Source organism: Phyllopteryx taeniolatus, chromosome 3, assembly GCF_024500385.1.
Source record: "Phyllopteryx taeniolatus isolate TA_2022b chromosome 3, UOR_Ptae_1.2, whole genome shotgun sequence".
Classification (NCBI taxonomy): Eukaryota; Metazoa; Chordata; class Actinopteri; order Syngnathiformes; family Syngnathidae; genus Phyllopteryx; species Phyllopteryx taeniolatus.
This window is the reverse complement of record NC_084504.1, coordinates 7,619,560-7,635,313: the sequence shown is the minus strand read 5'-3', so window position 1 is coordinate 7,635,313 and position 15,754 is coordinate 7,619,560. Positions and strand designations below refer to the sequence as shown.

Below are 15,754 nucleotides of genomic sequence, written 5' to 3'. Positions count from 1 at the left end.
AACCTGCTTGGACCCGTTTCTTCACTTCCTGACCACACTCACCATTGCTCTGGACGGTTGACCCCAAGTATTTAAAGTCCTCCACCCTTGCTATCTCTTCTCCCTGTAGCCTCACTCTTCCCCCACCACCCCTCTCATTCATGTACATATATTCTGCCTTACTTTGGCCAATCTTCATTCCTCTTCTTTCCAGTGCATGCCTCCATCTTTCTAACTGTTCCTCCAGCTGCTCTCTGCTTTCACTGGAGATCACAATGTCATCTGCAAACATCATGGTCCACGGGGATTCCAGTCTAACCTCATCTGTCAGCCTATCCATCACCACTGCAAAAAGGAAGGGGCTCAGGGCTGATCCCTGATGCAGTCCCACCTCCACCTTAAATTCGTCTGTCACACCTACAGCACACCTCACCGCTGTTCTGCTGCCCTCGTACATGTCCTGTATTATTCTAACATACTTCTCTGCCACTCCAGACTTCCGCATGCAGTACCACCGTTCCTCTTTGGGTACTCTGTCATAGGCTTTATCTAGATCCACAAAGACACAATGGAGCTCCTTCTGACCTTCTCTGTACTTTTCCATCAACATCCTCAAGGCAAATAATGCATCTGTGGTACTCTTTCTAGGCATGAAACCATACTGTTGCTCGCAAATACTCACTTCTGTCCTGATTCTAGCCTCCACTACTCTTTCCCATAACTTCATTGTGTGGCTCATCAACTTTATCCCTCTATAGTTCCCACAGCTCTGCACATCAACTTTGTTCTTAAAAATGGCCACCAGTACACTTTTCCTCCATTCCTCAGCCATCTTCTCATGGACTAGAATTCCATTGAACAAGCTGATCAAAAACTCCACAGCCACCTCTCCTAGATGCTTCCATACCTCCACAGGAATGTCATCAGGACCAACTGCCTTTCCATTTTTCATCCTCTTTAATGCATTTCTAACTTCCCCCTAATCACTGCCACTTCCTGGTCCACCACACTTGCCTCTTCTACTCTCCCTTCTCTCTCATTTTCCTCATTCATCAACTCCTCGAAGTATTCTTTCCATCTAGCTAGCACACTGCTGGCACCAGTCAACATATTTCCATCTCATATTTCCTTAATCACCCTAACCTGCTGCACATCCTTCCCATCTCTATCCCTCTTTCTGGCCAGCCTGTATCGATCCTTTTCTCCTTCTTTAGTCTCCAACCTGCCATAAATGTCATCATATGCCTCTTGTTTGGCCTTTGCCACCTCTACCTTTGCCCTGTGTCGCATCTCAATGTATTCCTTTCGCCTCTCCTCGGTCCTCTGAGTGTCCCACTTCTTCTTAGCTAACCTTTTTCCTTGTATGATTTCCTGTACTGTGAGGTTCCACCACCAAGTCTCCTTCTCTCCTTTCCTGCCAGAAGATACACCAAGTACTCTCCTGCCTGCCTCTCTGATTACCTTGGCTGCAGTGGTCCAGTCTTCTGGAAGCTCCTCCCGTCCACCGAGAGCCTGTCTCACCTCTTCCCGAAAAGCTGCACAACACTCGTCCTGTCTCAACTTCCACCACATGGTTCTCTTCTCTGCCTTTGTCTTCCTAATCTTCCTCCCCACCACCAGAGTCATCTTACACACCACCATCCTATGCTGTCTAGCCACACTCTCCCCTTCCACTACCTTACAGTTGGTAACCTCCTTCAGATTACATCGTCTGCACAAGATGTAATCCACCTGTGTGCTTCTACCTCCGCTCTTGTAGGTCACCCTATGTTCCTGCCTCTTCTGGAAAAAAGTGTTCACTACAGCCATTTGCATCCTTGTTGCAAAGTCTACCACCATATGTCCCTCCAAGTTCCTTTCCTGGATGCCGTACTTACCCATCACTTCTTCATCACCCCTATTACCTTCACCAACATGTCCATTACAATCTGCACCAATTACGACTCTCTCTCTGTCTGGGATGCTCAGAACTACTTCGTCTAGCTCCTTCCAGAATTTCTCTTTCACCTCTAGGTCACATCCTACCTGTGGGGCGTAGCCACTAATCACATTACACATAACACCCTCAATTTCAAGTTTCAGCCTCATCACTCGATCTGATACTCTTTTCACTTCCAAGACATTCTTACCCAACTCTTCTTTTAAAATAACCCCAACACCATTTCTCTTCCCATCTACACCATGGTAAAATAATTTAAACCCTGCCCCTAAACTTCTAGCCTTACTGCCGTTCCACCTGGTCTCCTGGACACACAATATATCAACCTTTCTCCTAATCATCATGTCAACCAACTCCCGAGATTTTCCTGTCATAGTCCCAACATTCAAAGTCCCCACATTCAGTTCTAGGCTCTGTGCTTTCCTCTTCTCTTTCTGCCGAAGAAAGAACCCGCTTTCCACCTCTTCTTCTTCTTTGACTTCGACCCACAGTAGCTGAATTTCCAACGGCGCCCTGCAGGTTGACGGCGCCGGTGGCGGACGTTGTTACCCCGGGCCACAACTGATCCGGTATGGAATTATTTGGATGAACGCTCATATTTGTTTGGCAAAATTTTAAGCCGGATGCCCTTCCTGACGCAACCCTCTGCATTTATCCGGCCTACAGTTTGCACTGACTTGTGCCCCCCATAGGGCTGCAATAAGCCTTCTTAACTATTCCTGTAAAATGTGGATAACTGACCCATAACAGTTGACAGGCAGTGTATTGATTGTAAATTCTCAAAGGCATCTTAATTTTAAAGCTTACTATTCAGAGCTCTTCTTTCTCCACTGAGCTTTGGCACTTCTCTGATAAACAGGAACTCTCCCATCATTCATTGCCAGTAGGATTGGTAACTGAGAAAAACCCAACTTGTATTGGCTTTGTTGTCTCAGCTACTGTATTAAAACAGACACAATTTAGTCGTTTGCGCCAGACACAAAAATGTGAAAAAAAACCTGAACATTCTCCTCTGTTTACAGGACTCAAGGTGCGAGAGGTGATGATCAACGTGTCCCGTCAGCAGGTAGAGGATTTCCATGGCCCAGAAGACTTCTGGTGTCTCTGTGTGGCGTGGAGTCACCTAGGTACCTCCAAGAGTCGCAAGGCTACTGTTCGCATTGCCTGTGAGTATTTCAGTAATTCATCTGCTCCAGCTACAGTATATTACATCATAGACATAGTGGTGCAATGCTTTATAGTACTTATTCCCAAGACAAACTTTCTCAATACAGGCACAAAAAAATGCAAGGGGGTGGGGTAAGAAAATTTCCTAAGTTTGAGATTTCTTGTGTTCAGAAAACTATTTAAGTATTTAAGTTAGTAAAGAGTAGAGTAAAGAGAAGTTCGTTTACCTTGCTAACAGTTGTCAACTTAGTAACATGTCGATGGTTCACCATTCGTCAGAGCTGTCACTGCTTCATTGTTGACAGCAAGGTAAGAGAATGTTTCTTTACACAAAAAACATTTGTCTGAACACATGAAATCTAAAACTTATTGTCAAAAAAAACATGATAAATGCAATAGATCCAAGAAAATATAATGCTTAACCTTTCGTACAGTTTCCAACCGACCACTTGTGACATGTTCTTTGTGGCATTAAATCATCCATTCCAATATTTGTTTATCTGTTCATTATTTAAACCCCATTTGTTTGACAGATTGTCGTCATAACATTTCAATGTTTTCTTCTCACAGTTATGACGACGATTTTAAAAAGACACTGATGCGTCTTCAGCAAAAACCTGGAATTCAATGAAAGCTAAATTAAAAATATATGTTAAGCTTTTTATTATTTTGGCCCTTGACCACTTTTCAGCTCTTGTATGCACAGAACCCCTTGTGATCTACAGGAAATCTTTTCAAAACTCATGTAGTGCTGAAAGGCACATTGTGACTGCAGGACAAACTGATTATTTTGTTTTTAGGTTTTCGCTGAACAACTGTAATGCAAATCTATGAAATCCATTTTTTTTAATTGCAGCAAAAATCTCTCAATTGTATGATCATTTTGAATGCTCAGAGCAACCTTCATGAGCTGATATCAATATGTCCTCTAAACCGCCTTGTCGACAGATCGCCTAGCACAGGGCCATGGCCTTCTTGATCATGTTTGAAGGTCATGCCACACAGGGGCAGCGTGACCCTCTTGAGTTGGACAGGATTGATGCAAAGATGACCATCACACTTGACACCTGACCGTTGTCTCTTATCTCCCAACACAGACCTGAGAAAAAACTTTGAGCAGGACCCCCAGGGGAAGGAAGTGCCAATCAATGGGATGATCGTTCTGCACTGTCGCCCTCCAGAGGGAGTGCCTGTGGCAGAGGTATGACAGAAACTCCTCTTTCCCTCTCTCCTGAAAGACGAGAAGCAAATACTCCCTCTGAGCAGAGCAGAAGTGAATCAAGTGTCTCACATTATTCATCCAGATTAAACTCAGAAACCCAGACAGTCGATGCGTCCTATGACCTATAGGAGATTGATATACTTGTTTGATACCGCCAGTACCAACACTTTAAGGGAAATAGAAGTGTTTTCTCGACAGTGACTGAGTCAGCAAAGATAGCGGGATAACATTAAACCAAACTGCCTTCAAATGCCGGGATGGTTCTGAGTCTTCTGAGATTCCATTGTTATAAATATTCAACGACAAGTGAAATAGGTTCTAGGACTGACTAAAGGGTGACCGTAAGTGGGACATTTTTCGGACAAGACCAGGTTTGGGCGGCATGGTGGGCGACTGGTTAGCACATCTGTCTCATAGTTCTGAGGACCCTGGTTCAAATCTGGCCTCGCCTGTGTGGAGTTTGCATGTTCTCCCCGTGCCTGCGTTGGTTTTCTCCGGCTACTTCCCACATCCCTAAAACATGCATGCTTGGTTAATTGAAGACTTTAAATTGCCCGTAGGTGTCAATGTGAGTGCAAATGATTTGTTTTTATGTACCCTGCGATTGGCTGGCAACCATTTCAGGTTATACCCCGCCTCTCGCCCAAATATAGCTGGGATGGGCTCAAGCGACCCGCGACCCTAGTGAGGATGGATGGATCAGGTTTGGTCCTCTTACTTCTATGTGGATAAGATTACTGTTGGCTGAATTTGCACTTCCTAATTGGATGTGATATGTCACATTTATATCCTCTCTAATGTCCCATTTATAAATACCCTCATCCTGCATACATAACACTAATAGTTAAGGTTCATTATTGACTGAGGCTTGTCTTTCTTTTCTCACTAGATGCAAATTAGTTGAAGGTGAATTATGAAGATGAAACTGATGTTGATGGTGTTGTTGTTGTTTTTTTTGTTTTTTTACACAACAACCGATTAGTTTATTTCATATGGCTACTTGTAATTCTGGGTATTATTAGTGTCTCATGCAATACAGTAATAATAAGTTTTATAGGCTAATTTATTTATGGGTAATTTAATTTTCATGGGCATGTCATCCTCTGTCTATTGAGCTCTCTGGGAGGAAAACACAAAGTGTATGTGTGAGCCATTTACATGAAATATTGTCTTGTCTTTTTTCATATACTGTACATGTCAGAAAGGGAGCGAATGATGAATCTCCCACATGTAAATTCAGATATTGAGAGATAAGGTCATCTTTTTTTTATCACAAAAATGGGTTCTACCACAATCAGTAGTGTCTCATTTGTCATCAGATACTACAGGCCAATTTTACATTGATTAAAATTTTAGATTTAAATTACTTTGATGCCACTGAATTTATCGTTAAATGTGTGATTGTTGATGACAGCATTAACCATTTTAATCACCACCAATGGTAAATTCAAGTGTGTCTCCCATTGAGAAAGCGATTATATAATTCTCACAACGGGATCACCTTTCTAATCTGACTCATGAGGCAAATACAACATTTAAATGTCTTACAGAAAAAAGGTCACCAACAATGAAAATACCAAACGTCTACTCGATATGGTCCAGTGACCATAAAACGTCTATCTAAAAGTTGGTGGAGGTTTGTCCTGGGCCCTGCACTGTATAAATGATTCAACATGGAAATGGAGGATGGTGCTGATGTCATCTCAGTGCTACAGAATCCACTGTGTGGATAAAAATAGATTGGAGTAGTATAGACCAAAATCACAACCTCAAACATACTCCTTTTGGCAACACAAAGGAGTCCAGCCACAAGAGATTGGCGTGATAATGTAAAGTCCAATATTTTCTGCCCAGTAAATTTCAGCACAACTGGTTCCATAAAATATAGAGATGGTAATGAGTGTTGTAGTGTCAGGTTCGATTGCAGCTACAGGACAGAGGCTAAATACAAATCAAAATTCTGGTTTGGAAAGCAGAAGCTTTTGATGTAAATTAATACCTATATTATCAAGGATGTCAGGGCAAGCAAATCAGGGTTATGAGTAAACAACTCCCGCATTTGGCAAAACGGGACAAAGCCCTTCCTTCCTGGGGTGCCATTATTTCAAGCAATGACTGTATAAAAAGACATGCTTTTGACATACCGTCACATCGATCCAGTGGCCACTCTCTTTTTCTGTTGTACAGCTGCTACTTGGCTGCTCGTCGTCATCACTGTCAGGTTCAGACCTCCTGATCGGCTCAAACCTGTACGGTTTGACGATGCCAAGTTCAGTCGAAATCCTCCTTCTCTTCATATTCCAACGCGTTGCTCGCCATTGGGTATAGAGTGTATCACGCTGTGTTTGGCAATTGCAAGGTCACTTCTGGTAGCCCTTGCAGTGGATAGAGTAACCACACCCAAGAGTCTTGAACTTCGTGTATGTTCAGGGAGGGCTCAATATTTGTCATAAAAAACAAATTTTTAGCTAAACCATGGTTGAAAACTTGCTGGAAGTGACGTGCATGTATTACTTAACATTAGCAATGCAAATATGAATTTTAACTGACCCCATAACATCTTTGTCATCTGACCTTAAAACTGATATTTTAGGACACATGGGAGCTAATTTTAATATATAATATGCAAATTTTTTATATTGGCATAATGTCCAATATCAGAGACTGAAATTGGTCTCTCTAATGTATGAGTGGTTTCTTAGTTGTAATTTCATTTTAGTTTTGGCAATCCAAAAGCAATCCTTTACTTAATATCCCCACAAGAAAAGCGGAGATGTGAACGCAGAGCCGATCTTTTAACTTTTGGAGAAAGGAGTACACTAGAATTCTGTATAATGAGATTCCTTTGAAGTGTATCTCTGAAAATAAGTGTGAAATGAACAGCCAAATGGGAACCCAACTTTTTCAGCAAAACTCTTTAATCCAAGATGAATCCTCATCTTCAGTATTTGCTCGGGTAGACTGTCTAAGCCTTGACACCCAGGAAAATCAAATAAATTACAATGCTCTCTGATACAAGCTGTTATTTGTTGAGCTTTAGCAAGACATTGTTATGATCCTCCCAAACAATTTGCCTTATACATATCCACAATTTACCATTAAAATACCTCACATGGACTCAAGGTTATTTATTTGTTTTTGTTTTTTTTCACTTTTCTAACCCTGCTGTTATTTTGTCATTGCAGTAGTCAGATAAGGTCTTCTAGCAAGCACATAATGAGCATAATGATAAAGCCAAGTCAGGACCCTACTTCCTCCCAGTCCAAAGCCATGAGCTTCCTGTTTTTAGTTAGCTCTGTTAAAACACATTGGAGTAGCAATGCAGTATGTCATGTCTCAGAGGGGAGGAGAACTGGCATTTGGAAACAAACAAGCGAGGCACATCACTGATGATGATGATGAGTCGCCTTGACTCTGTGTTTCCCTCCATATCTTTTTCTGATTAACCCCCAGAACAGGAAACCACCACTGAGGCAGAGATAGCTCCTGTGAGTCTACCTGCTGCTATCTGGCTCGTGTTTGTATGGGCACAGTCAGCCAAACTGATTTTAAAGCATCTGCAGGCATTGTGAACTCAATGGCTATACATGTCATGCTGATTGGTTTCAGGGAGAATCCACCTAGTGAATTAGCACGGTCTCCTCAGGTTTGCTTCCCAGAAGGTATCATTGGGATTCTCTGAGGGCCAGAGAATGCCAATCGTGCAATCCATGAAATTGTGTCAGCAATTAACATTATCTACAGGGGGCTGAGAGTTCCTGCCAAAGGGGACGCAATCATGCTAAATTGTAACTCTTGACTCAGCATGACTCAGCAGAGGTTTTTTTTTTCTAATTACAGCAGAAGCTCAAGCTCATTGTTTGAGCTGGGTCACCTTGACATCAAATGGCAAAAAAATGGAGCAACAAAACATACAAGTAAGGGAAGAAAGTGTCAGCTGGCAAGGTCTTGATCACCACCCTCATAAATCTCAATGATGACACTCATAACATTGCATGTCTGTCCTCTAATGTGCCTTCAGCCAACACATTTTACAGCATATAATCATCAGCAAATATCATCTGAATGAATTGTGTGTGTGTGTGTGTGTGTATATGCACACACTTTTAAGGAGATGGGAGGACTCGGCCACTGAGAAGGCCTGGGGGAGGTCACCTTCAGGGGCAGTCTAGGTAATGAATTCACAGGGTTGATCCCTTGATGTTGATCCCGCCTCATCAAAACGCCATTGTCAAGGTTGACACTGAAGACCATATCGTAACTGAAACAAATGTGCCAATGAGGCATTGCCACTCTCTCTTTCTCTCGCTCTCTCTCTCTTGCAACTCGGCTGTCTTCTATCTTAAAACAAACTGCTGTTAAAGCGAACAAATAATGCTGCCTAAAACACAGCAAGGACCCACTGGTGTGACTTGGTAATTGCCTTCTTTAATTCACGTGAAAACTGAAATAAATGCATACAATGAAAATTGTCATGACTGTGGGATGCCACTTCTGACAACATCTGTTCAGTGACTGATGACTTTAATCACAAAGTAATTAGGCACTGTCACATCATGCATTTTCTCATCTATGACAAGGCAAGGGGATTTACTGCCAATGCACACTGGGGGGAAAGGATTACTTAATTGTCAGGAACACAGTATTTTTGAAGGAATAAAATTCCGAGGAAAAATATCTGTAGTAGCTGCATTTCCATATCTTGAGGAAAAAACAAGTCTCACAACAGCTGTTTATAGAAAGGCAAGTAACTGAAATACAGTGTGTGTGGGGGGAGGGGGGCACCACAATGTAAGAAATGATACCACTGTTATGATGTTTATTATCATTTTATTCATGTCCATACATATTGCAATCCATCATCCCTTGGCCATATGTGTCATTTCTATTTACTCTGGGTTTGCATGCCCACAGGCACTTACTATTTACATTCATACATAATTTGAATGGTGCTTGCGTGCTTTCTATAAATCTGTCAGCCCAGTCTGTCCTGACACACTATGAAATGCAATTTGCAAAAGCAATGATGCAGCTATTTTCACAGTGTAGAAGCAGCAAAGCATCACTACATTTACAATTCCTAATTAGTTACCTTCTTTCTTGATTGTAATTGGTTACAGTGCTTTCCTTGAATGTATAATGGGTTGAATGTTTGTTGTAGAGCCTAGTTGTGACCACAATGCAGGGTCAACTGCAGCTGACTAGTACTTACGTTTGTAACGTCACAGTTTTCTGGATAACGTGTTTCAAATATTAACCTGCATCTTTTTCAGAAAATAATGTGTCTGTTTCAAGACTTTTGACCCAACCAAATGTAAAGGCCCTGTGAATAGACCCTTTCCTCATGACCCTACTTGAGTACTGGGCAGGGCAGAGTCTGTGACAACTTCAGTGGCATTAGCTTTATCGATGTCATGGCGAAGACATTCCCTGACTTACTCCTCCAATATTTCCAAATATTTCCAATGAGACCAACGAACCCATACTCCAAAACAGCGCCGGTGCTTTCAGAAGCTTCTTTGACTTCGAGGCAGCTTTTGACTCAGTAGACCGGGCCTCATTGTGGAAGGTCATGGAAGCAGATGGCATTCCTCTCAAAGTGCTGCACCTAATAAGAGATGGTAGAGTGCTTGTCAACAGAAAGGTCGCAGGTTCAATCCTGAGCCCATCTCGAAGTTTCCCTCAGCAAGATACGAAACCCCCAGTTTCTCCAGATGCTGCGTCATCTGTAGGTGAGTATGGAGACAGTGTTAAAGTCCTTGAGTACCTTGAAGGTACAAAAGCGCCATACAAATGAAAGCCAGTTTACCATTTACAAAGGTGCGGGCCCACGGGAGCAAATCGGTGGCCTTCAAGGTTCAAAGTACACACTAGTGTCCAGCAAGGACCTCGCCATCGTTAAATTACATCGTCGACTGGATTTTGCGCAACACCCTATTAGCCGTTACACAAGTTGGCACCGACCTCTGGGTTGCCCAGACAAATTACGTCATCATTCTTGGAGAATGTCACGCGGACCTCCTCCGTGTGCTGGAGGCGGTGACCCGTCAGGCTCAGGCATGCGGTTCAATGCAGCCAAGACAGAGTTCCGCTCCTTGTGGGTAACACAGCCCTAGAGGAGGTAGCATCAGCGTTATCGTGTCCTAGTACTTAGGCCACTGAGGAACGTTTTGTCACCTGAAGTACAGAAATTTAAAAAAGTGCATAGAACTCTGTAATTCTATGCAGACTTTTTTTTTGTGTGCTTAGTCTTTTTCTGTACTTTATTCAGTGAAATTAATGTGTTAAAGTTCCTGACCCTAATTTAAACATATCCACACCATTGGCATTTTATTTAGTTTAAGTACTGTTAAAATCCATCCATCCATTTTCTGTACTGCTTATTCTCACTAGGGTCGCGGGCGTACTGGAGCCTATCCCAGCTATCTTTGGGCGAGAGGTGGGGTACACCCTGAACTGGTCGCCAGCCAATTACCCTTAATATATCTTTATTTATTTTGTTTTGTTTTTTGGCAGTTCTTATGTGGCAGCATACACACAGGATACTTCTTTTATTTTTGTTGTTGACTGAAAACATCTGTGTTTGACATTGAAAGATGGATATAAAACAAGTAATGGGCATTTCTGCTTTTATTTCCAGGTATTTACATCTGGGTATATACACAACTTAGAGGCTAGCTCATTTTGATATTTGTTTTCCGTCTTCAGCAAAAATACATGAATTGGCCTCACTGTTCAAATTGTTTGAAGGGGAGTGTAAATTTAGAATGGTCGATGCTTTAGAGAGCAGACTACGTCCTACATCATACATATCCATCTGTGTCATGTTGACTCAAACAATGATTAAAAATAGTAAGATTAAAAATATCCAAGTATTTCCCAGCCCTCATACATGTGAAAGTTATGTATTTGTTTTGTGCAAACTGTATGTGTCTTAATAGTTACAGTTTTTACTATGTCAAAATGACTGTAAGGAAATAGGTCATGTAAAAACCCAAGTAAGGTGGCCCACTTCGGTACTCTTCCGTTTAGAATTCCAACATACTTTGGTTTCTGTGTTTAGCTTCTGCAGAACCTGAAGTAACTATTGTGTTTGCTTTATTACTACTGATCACATTTCTATCGCCTCTGCTGTACAGGTGGAATGGTTGAAGAATGAAGAGGTGGTCAATTCCCAAACTGACGACAACATCGACACTAGGGCAGACCACAACCTCATCATTAATGAGGCTCGTCTCTCGGACTCGGGCAACTACACCTGCATGGCCAGCAACATTGTGGCCAAGAGACGCAGTACTACAGCCACTGTGACAGTCTTTGGTATGTTGTACCCCAGCAATCTTTATTGGCCAGTTACTTCATATACACTTCATTGGGATCCCGCACCCTTACGGAACTCATTAAGCAGCCATCTTTGTATTCCGCTGAAGAGTGATATAACTTATTTGCCTGAATGTATACTGTATGAAAGGAAATAAGGATCCTGTGGCTTAAGCTCATGTAGTGTTATACCAAGGATTAATTTGATTGAGGTCCTTCTAGCAATTAAATATGGTTTCACTATCTTTGATAACGCTTCTCAACATTTGGCTTTCACACACTTGAGGACCACAATGTAACTGCTTTAGTCCCAGCACAAAGTGGTCGGCTCCAACCTGTCGAACACCATGAATCAGTGTTGCCTTTAGAAATAGCAATTACATGTAATGGCTGTTTTCTGCAGCTCTTCGCCTTTATCTTAATCCCAGAGCTAGGAATTGAATGTGCAATTAGAAAAGAAGGAGCCTTATATCCACCACAAGGAATAAAGTTTACTCACTGTGTGTTTGCTATTTTTTTTCCACAGTTGCCTTATACAGGTTGCATTGCCAGTAATAACCTCAGTTTACAATGCTGGAGGGCTGCATAGGTATTAGTAATTGCTGTATTGTTGCTGTCCTCTCTTTTGAACTTTCTCCAGTTAATGGCGGCTGGTCCCTGTGGACAGAGTGGTCACCTTGTAACGTGCCATGTGGGCGAGGTGTGCAGAAGAGATCGCGTACCTGTACCAACCCAGCACCGCTGAACGGTGGAGCTTTCTGCGAGGGAATGTCTGTGCAGAAGATATCATGCAACGCCCCATGTCCAAGTTAGTTGCGTTCAAACAAGTACAACACTGTAGTACAACTTTGTAAATTTGTGTATATATTGTGAGCAGAGTAAGCATAACATGCCAAAGATTATGACAAGACTTTGTGATTTAGTTTGGGAAATGGCAAACAGATCCTAAAACTAGTATGTACAGTATATTGATAACTGTCCCGTGCATTCTCGTGCACATCTGCATTTCAGCAAGAGTATCTCCTACTGAACATAAATTGTGTTGCAGCTTTGCTTTAAATCTATATTTAATTATCAACTAATTGTGACATATTGTCAGGTTTCCCAATCAGTCACATTTAGTTATATCAGTTATCACTTCAGTTATATGGATAACAGAGGCATTTGTCTTCTGAGTGGAAGTAAGTCAGCAGGTCTTTTGTAATTTTTTTGTCACGTCTGTTTACACCGGATTGACTTACCTATAAATTAACTCCATGTGCTTTCACTGACTTGCTTATTCAATGTGATGACATGCTCCATGTAGAGTGAAGCATAGAATTTAATGACCTTTAGGTGTTTAAAGTTATTACACTGAGTCGCTGTCAACCTACTACAGTATATACAACATATGATGTGCATTGCACACCATGTACTCTGAATTTTGTCGCCATAGTGTATTGTTTTCTCAATTGGGTAGGAGGTTAGAGGCCAAAGTTGAGAAATTGGGGGCGAGGGGGGTGGGTGATCCAACAAACTGTCTTTGTGTCAATTTGTTCACTCTGCAAAGCTTCAAACTGCCAAGGTGCAGATGGATTGAGGTAGTCAGGTGGTGTTAAATAACAAGCAAGAAAATCCATCCATCCATTTTCTTTACCGCTTATCCGTGGGCTGCTGGAGCCTATCCCAGCTATCTTTGGGCAGGAGACGGGGTACACCTTGAAGCGGTCGCCAGCCAATCGCAGGGCACATAGAAACAAACAACAATTCGCACTCACATTCACACGTACGGGCAATTTAGAGTTCTCAATTAACCTACCATGCATGCTTTTGGGATGTGGGAGGAAACCGGAGTGCCCAGAGAAAACCCACCCAGGCACGGGGAGAATATGCAAACTCCACACAGTCCTCAGAACTGAGAGGCAGATGTGCTAACCAGTCGTCCACCGTGCCGGCAGCAAAAAAATCAAAAAGAAAAATCTTGTGGAAACAAAAAAACTCAGCTGGTTGAAGTGTTAAAGAAATTGTAGACAGTCAACAAAGACATGATCTGAACTGAGTGAGCCAAGACATGTAGCTACATGCTAAACATGTCAAGGCTAAGAGAAAGACAACACAGACATAACATGAGAGAGGTCCAGTGACCACTGATTTTCAACCGAAATCTTTGAATAGTAAGACAATAACTGTCCCAGAGCCATGCCTGTCAAGCATACACTTCTCTCAACTCTCAAGATTGTGTCCAATCTCGTATCCTTCTTTTGCTAACTAGGACAAGAATTATAGAAGACCGAATACAATAATACTTTTAGTTCACCCATGTTTAAATGTCAAGTGTAATGCCGGTACACACATAAAGACAATCGGCCTGTTTTTGTGCCGATTCTTTCCCTTACCGACCAAGCACGTCAAACACCAGATAATCTTTTATAAGATTATCGTATAAGATTGTCTTTAGGTCCTATGGGTGTGAAGATTAGATTCACCCGAATTTTAGGGTCTGAAACAGTTCAGGGCCGACAATCTTAAATAATGAACGTGTTCTATATTTACGACCAAAACTCGTGTGTGAGGGATTCTGACTTCTCCATTTATGACGCTGAGAATGGTGACGTGGAACAGAATGTAGCCAATCTAAGAAGCACCCTAGACGACTGACGAACACGGAAGCGATCATAAATGAAAACAAAAATGTTGCTTTTGCTTCTGTTATTGCTGCTGCAGATGGTGAGTGGTTTTTGAAATATAGTTATTAGGTATCTCAAGATCTTCTTTGGTAGCCATCATTGGAATCCCTCATCTTGGGCTGCATTTAATTGAATATACTGTAGGTGTATTATTTGCAAATAATTATGCCATATTTTACTTTGGGTTAAAAATTACACTAGTTTGCTTAGGTGAGAAATTTAATGTGGAATCTGAAATTTGTGTAGTGTGGCACTTCAAGTGCTAGAGTCCACTGGAAAAGGGCTGCTCCAGTGGCGCACTGGTTTCATTCCTGAGTTGGACTCAAGTTAATTTATGGTCAGGTGTAAATGCCTTCTCTGTGCAGTGTCTGGAGAAACCAATGGATCCCTTGTACTCTGCCGTGTTCAGATTTGTGTGCTCTACCTGTAGATGCCTAAACCCAATAACCTATTTACTACACTCTATAGATGGTTATTGATGATTCATATATCCTTCTGGTGTGCAAAAGTTGAACACAAGACAAGTCATGACTGTATTGCTTTAGTAGAAATCCACAACAGTCAATAGAAATAGAGAAATGCAGTGGAAGGGTGGAGCTGTCTCGATTAGATGATTTGCAGCTACACCCCAGGTGATAGTCCATGAAACTTTGAGAGAGTGACTGGATCAGACATGAGAGGATATGTAGTATTGAAATGGATGTAAATTTCTTTTAAAATCTGAAACACAACAAATTCAAACATGCTTCACTTTTTCAGATAAAATGAAATAACCTGGAAATGACAAATGTTAAATGAAAAAAATTAAAACAGCCTATAATAGAATAGAGGAAGAAAATATAAAACAAATTAAAATAATACATTGCAACATTAATTACATTCTTTATACAGTATGATTATTCGTGGGTATCTGTGTCTGTACAATTTACAATCAAATAAAATCTAACATAAATCACTTGCTGATCCATGTGTGACACAAAAACATGATGTAGATGTAGAAGTACTGTGGATGTTCCCCATAATTACACTTCCACAAAACAGGCTGTATTAAAACATGTACTGTACCTATGTACATGGTGTGAATTATATCCTTTCTTTGTCTTTTATTGATAACTGTGAAAGCACTAAATATTTGAATTTTCAGTCTTTCTTTAGACTTTCAACACTGTTGTTCTTAGATTTAAAAGGTTAATTTTCATATGCATAATTAAAACAGGGTGACACGGTGGTTAGCACATCTGCCTCACCGTTCTGAGGACTGGGGTTCAAATCCCGGCACCGCCTGTGTGGAGTTTGCATGTTCTCCCCATGCCCGCGTGGGTTTTCTCCGAGTAATCCGGTTTCCTCCCACATCCCAAAAACATACGTGGTAGGTTGATTGAAGACTCTAAATTGCCCGTATGTGTGAATGTGAGTGCAAATGGTTGTTTGTATATATATGTGCCCTGCGATTGGCTGGCG

At 41.6% G+C, this 15,754-nt stretch overlaps 1 protein-coding gene across 3 annotated transcripts in view; it reads left to right on the top strand.

Moving 5' to 3' along the window:
• Window positions 1–15,754, top strand: part of unc5db (unc-5 netrin receptor Db) — a 212,070-nt gene that overhangs the window by 112,469 nt on the left and 83,847 nt on the right. For all 3 annotated transcript variants that reach the window (XM_061766757.1, XM_061766756.1, XM_061766758.1), the window contains exons 3-6: window positions 2,941–3,084; window positions 4,183–4,286; window positions 11,447–11,627; window positions 12,268–12,435. In XM_061766757.1, the coding sequence (XP_061622741.1) occupies window positions 2,941–3,084; window positions 4,183–4,286; window positions 11,447–11,627; window positions 12,268–12,435 (597 nt within the window). The remainder of the gene's footprint in view (window positions 1–2,940; window positions 3,085–4,182; window positions 4,287–11,446; window positions 11,628–12,267; window positions 12,436–15,754) is intronic.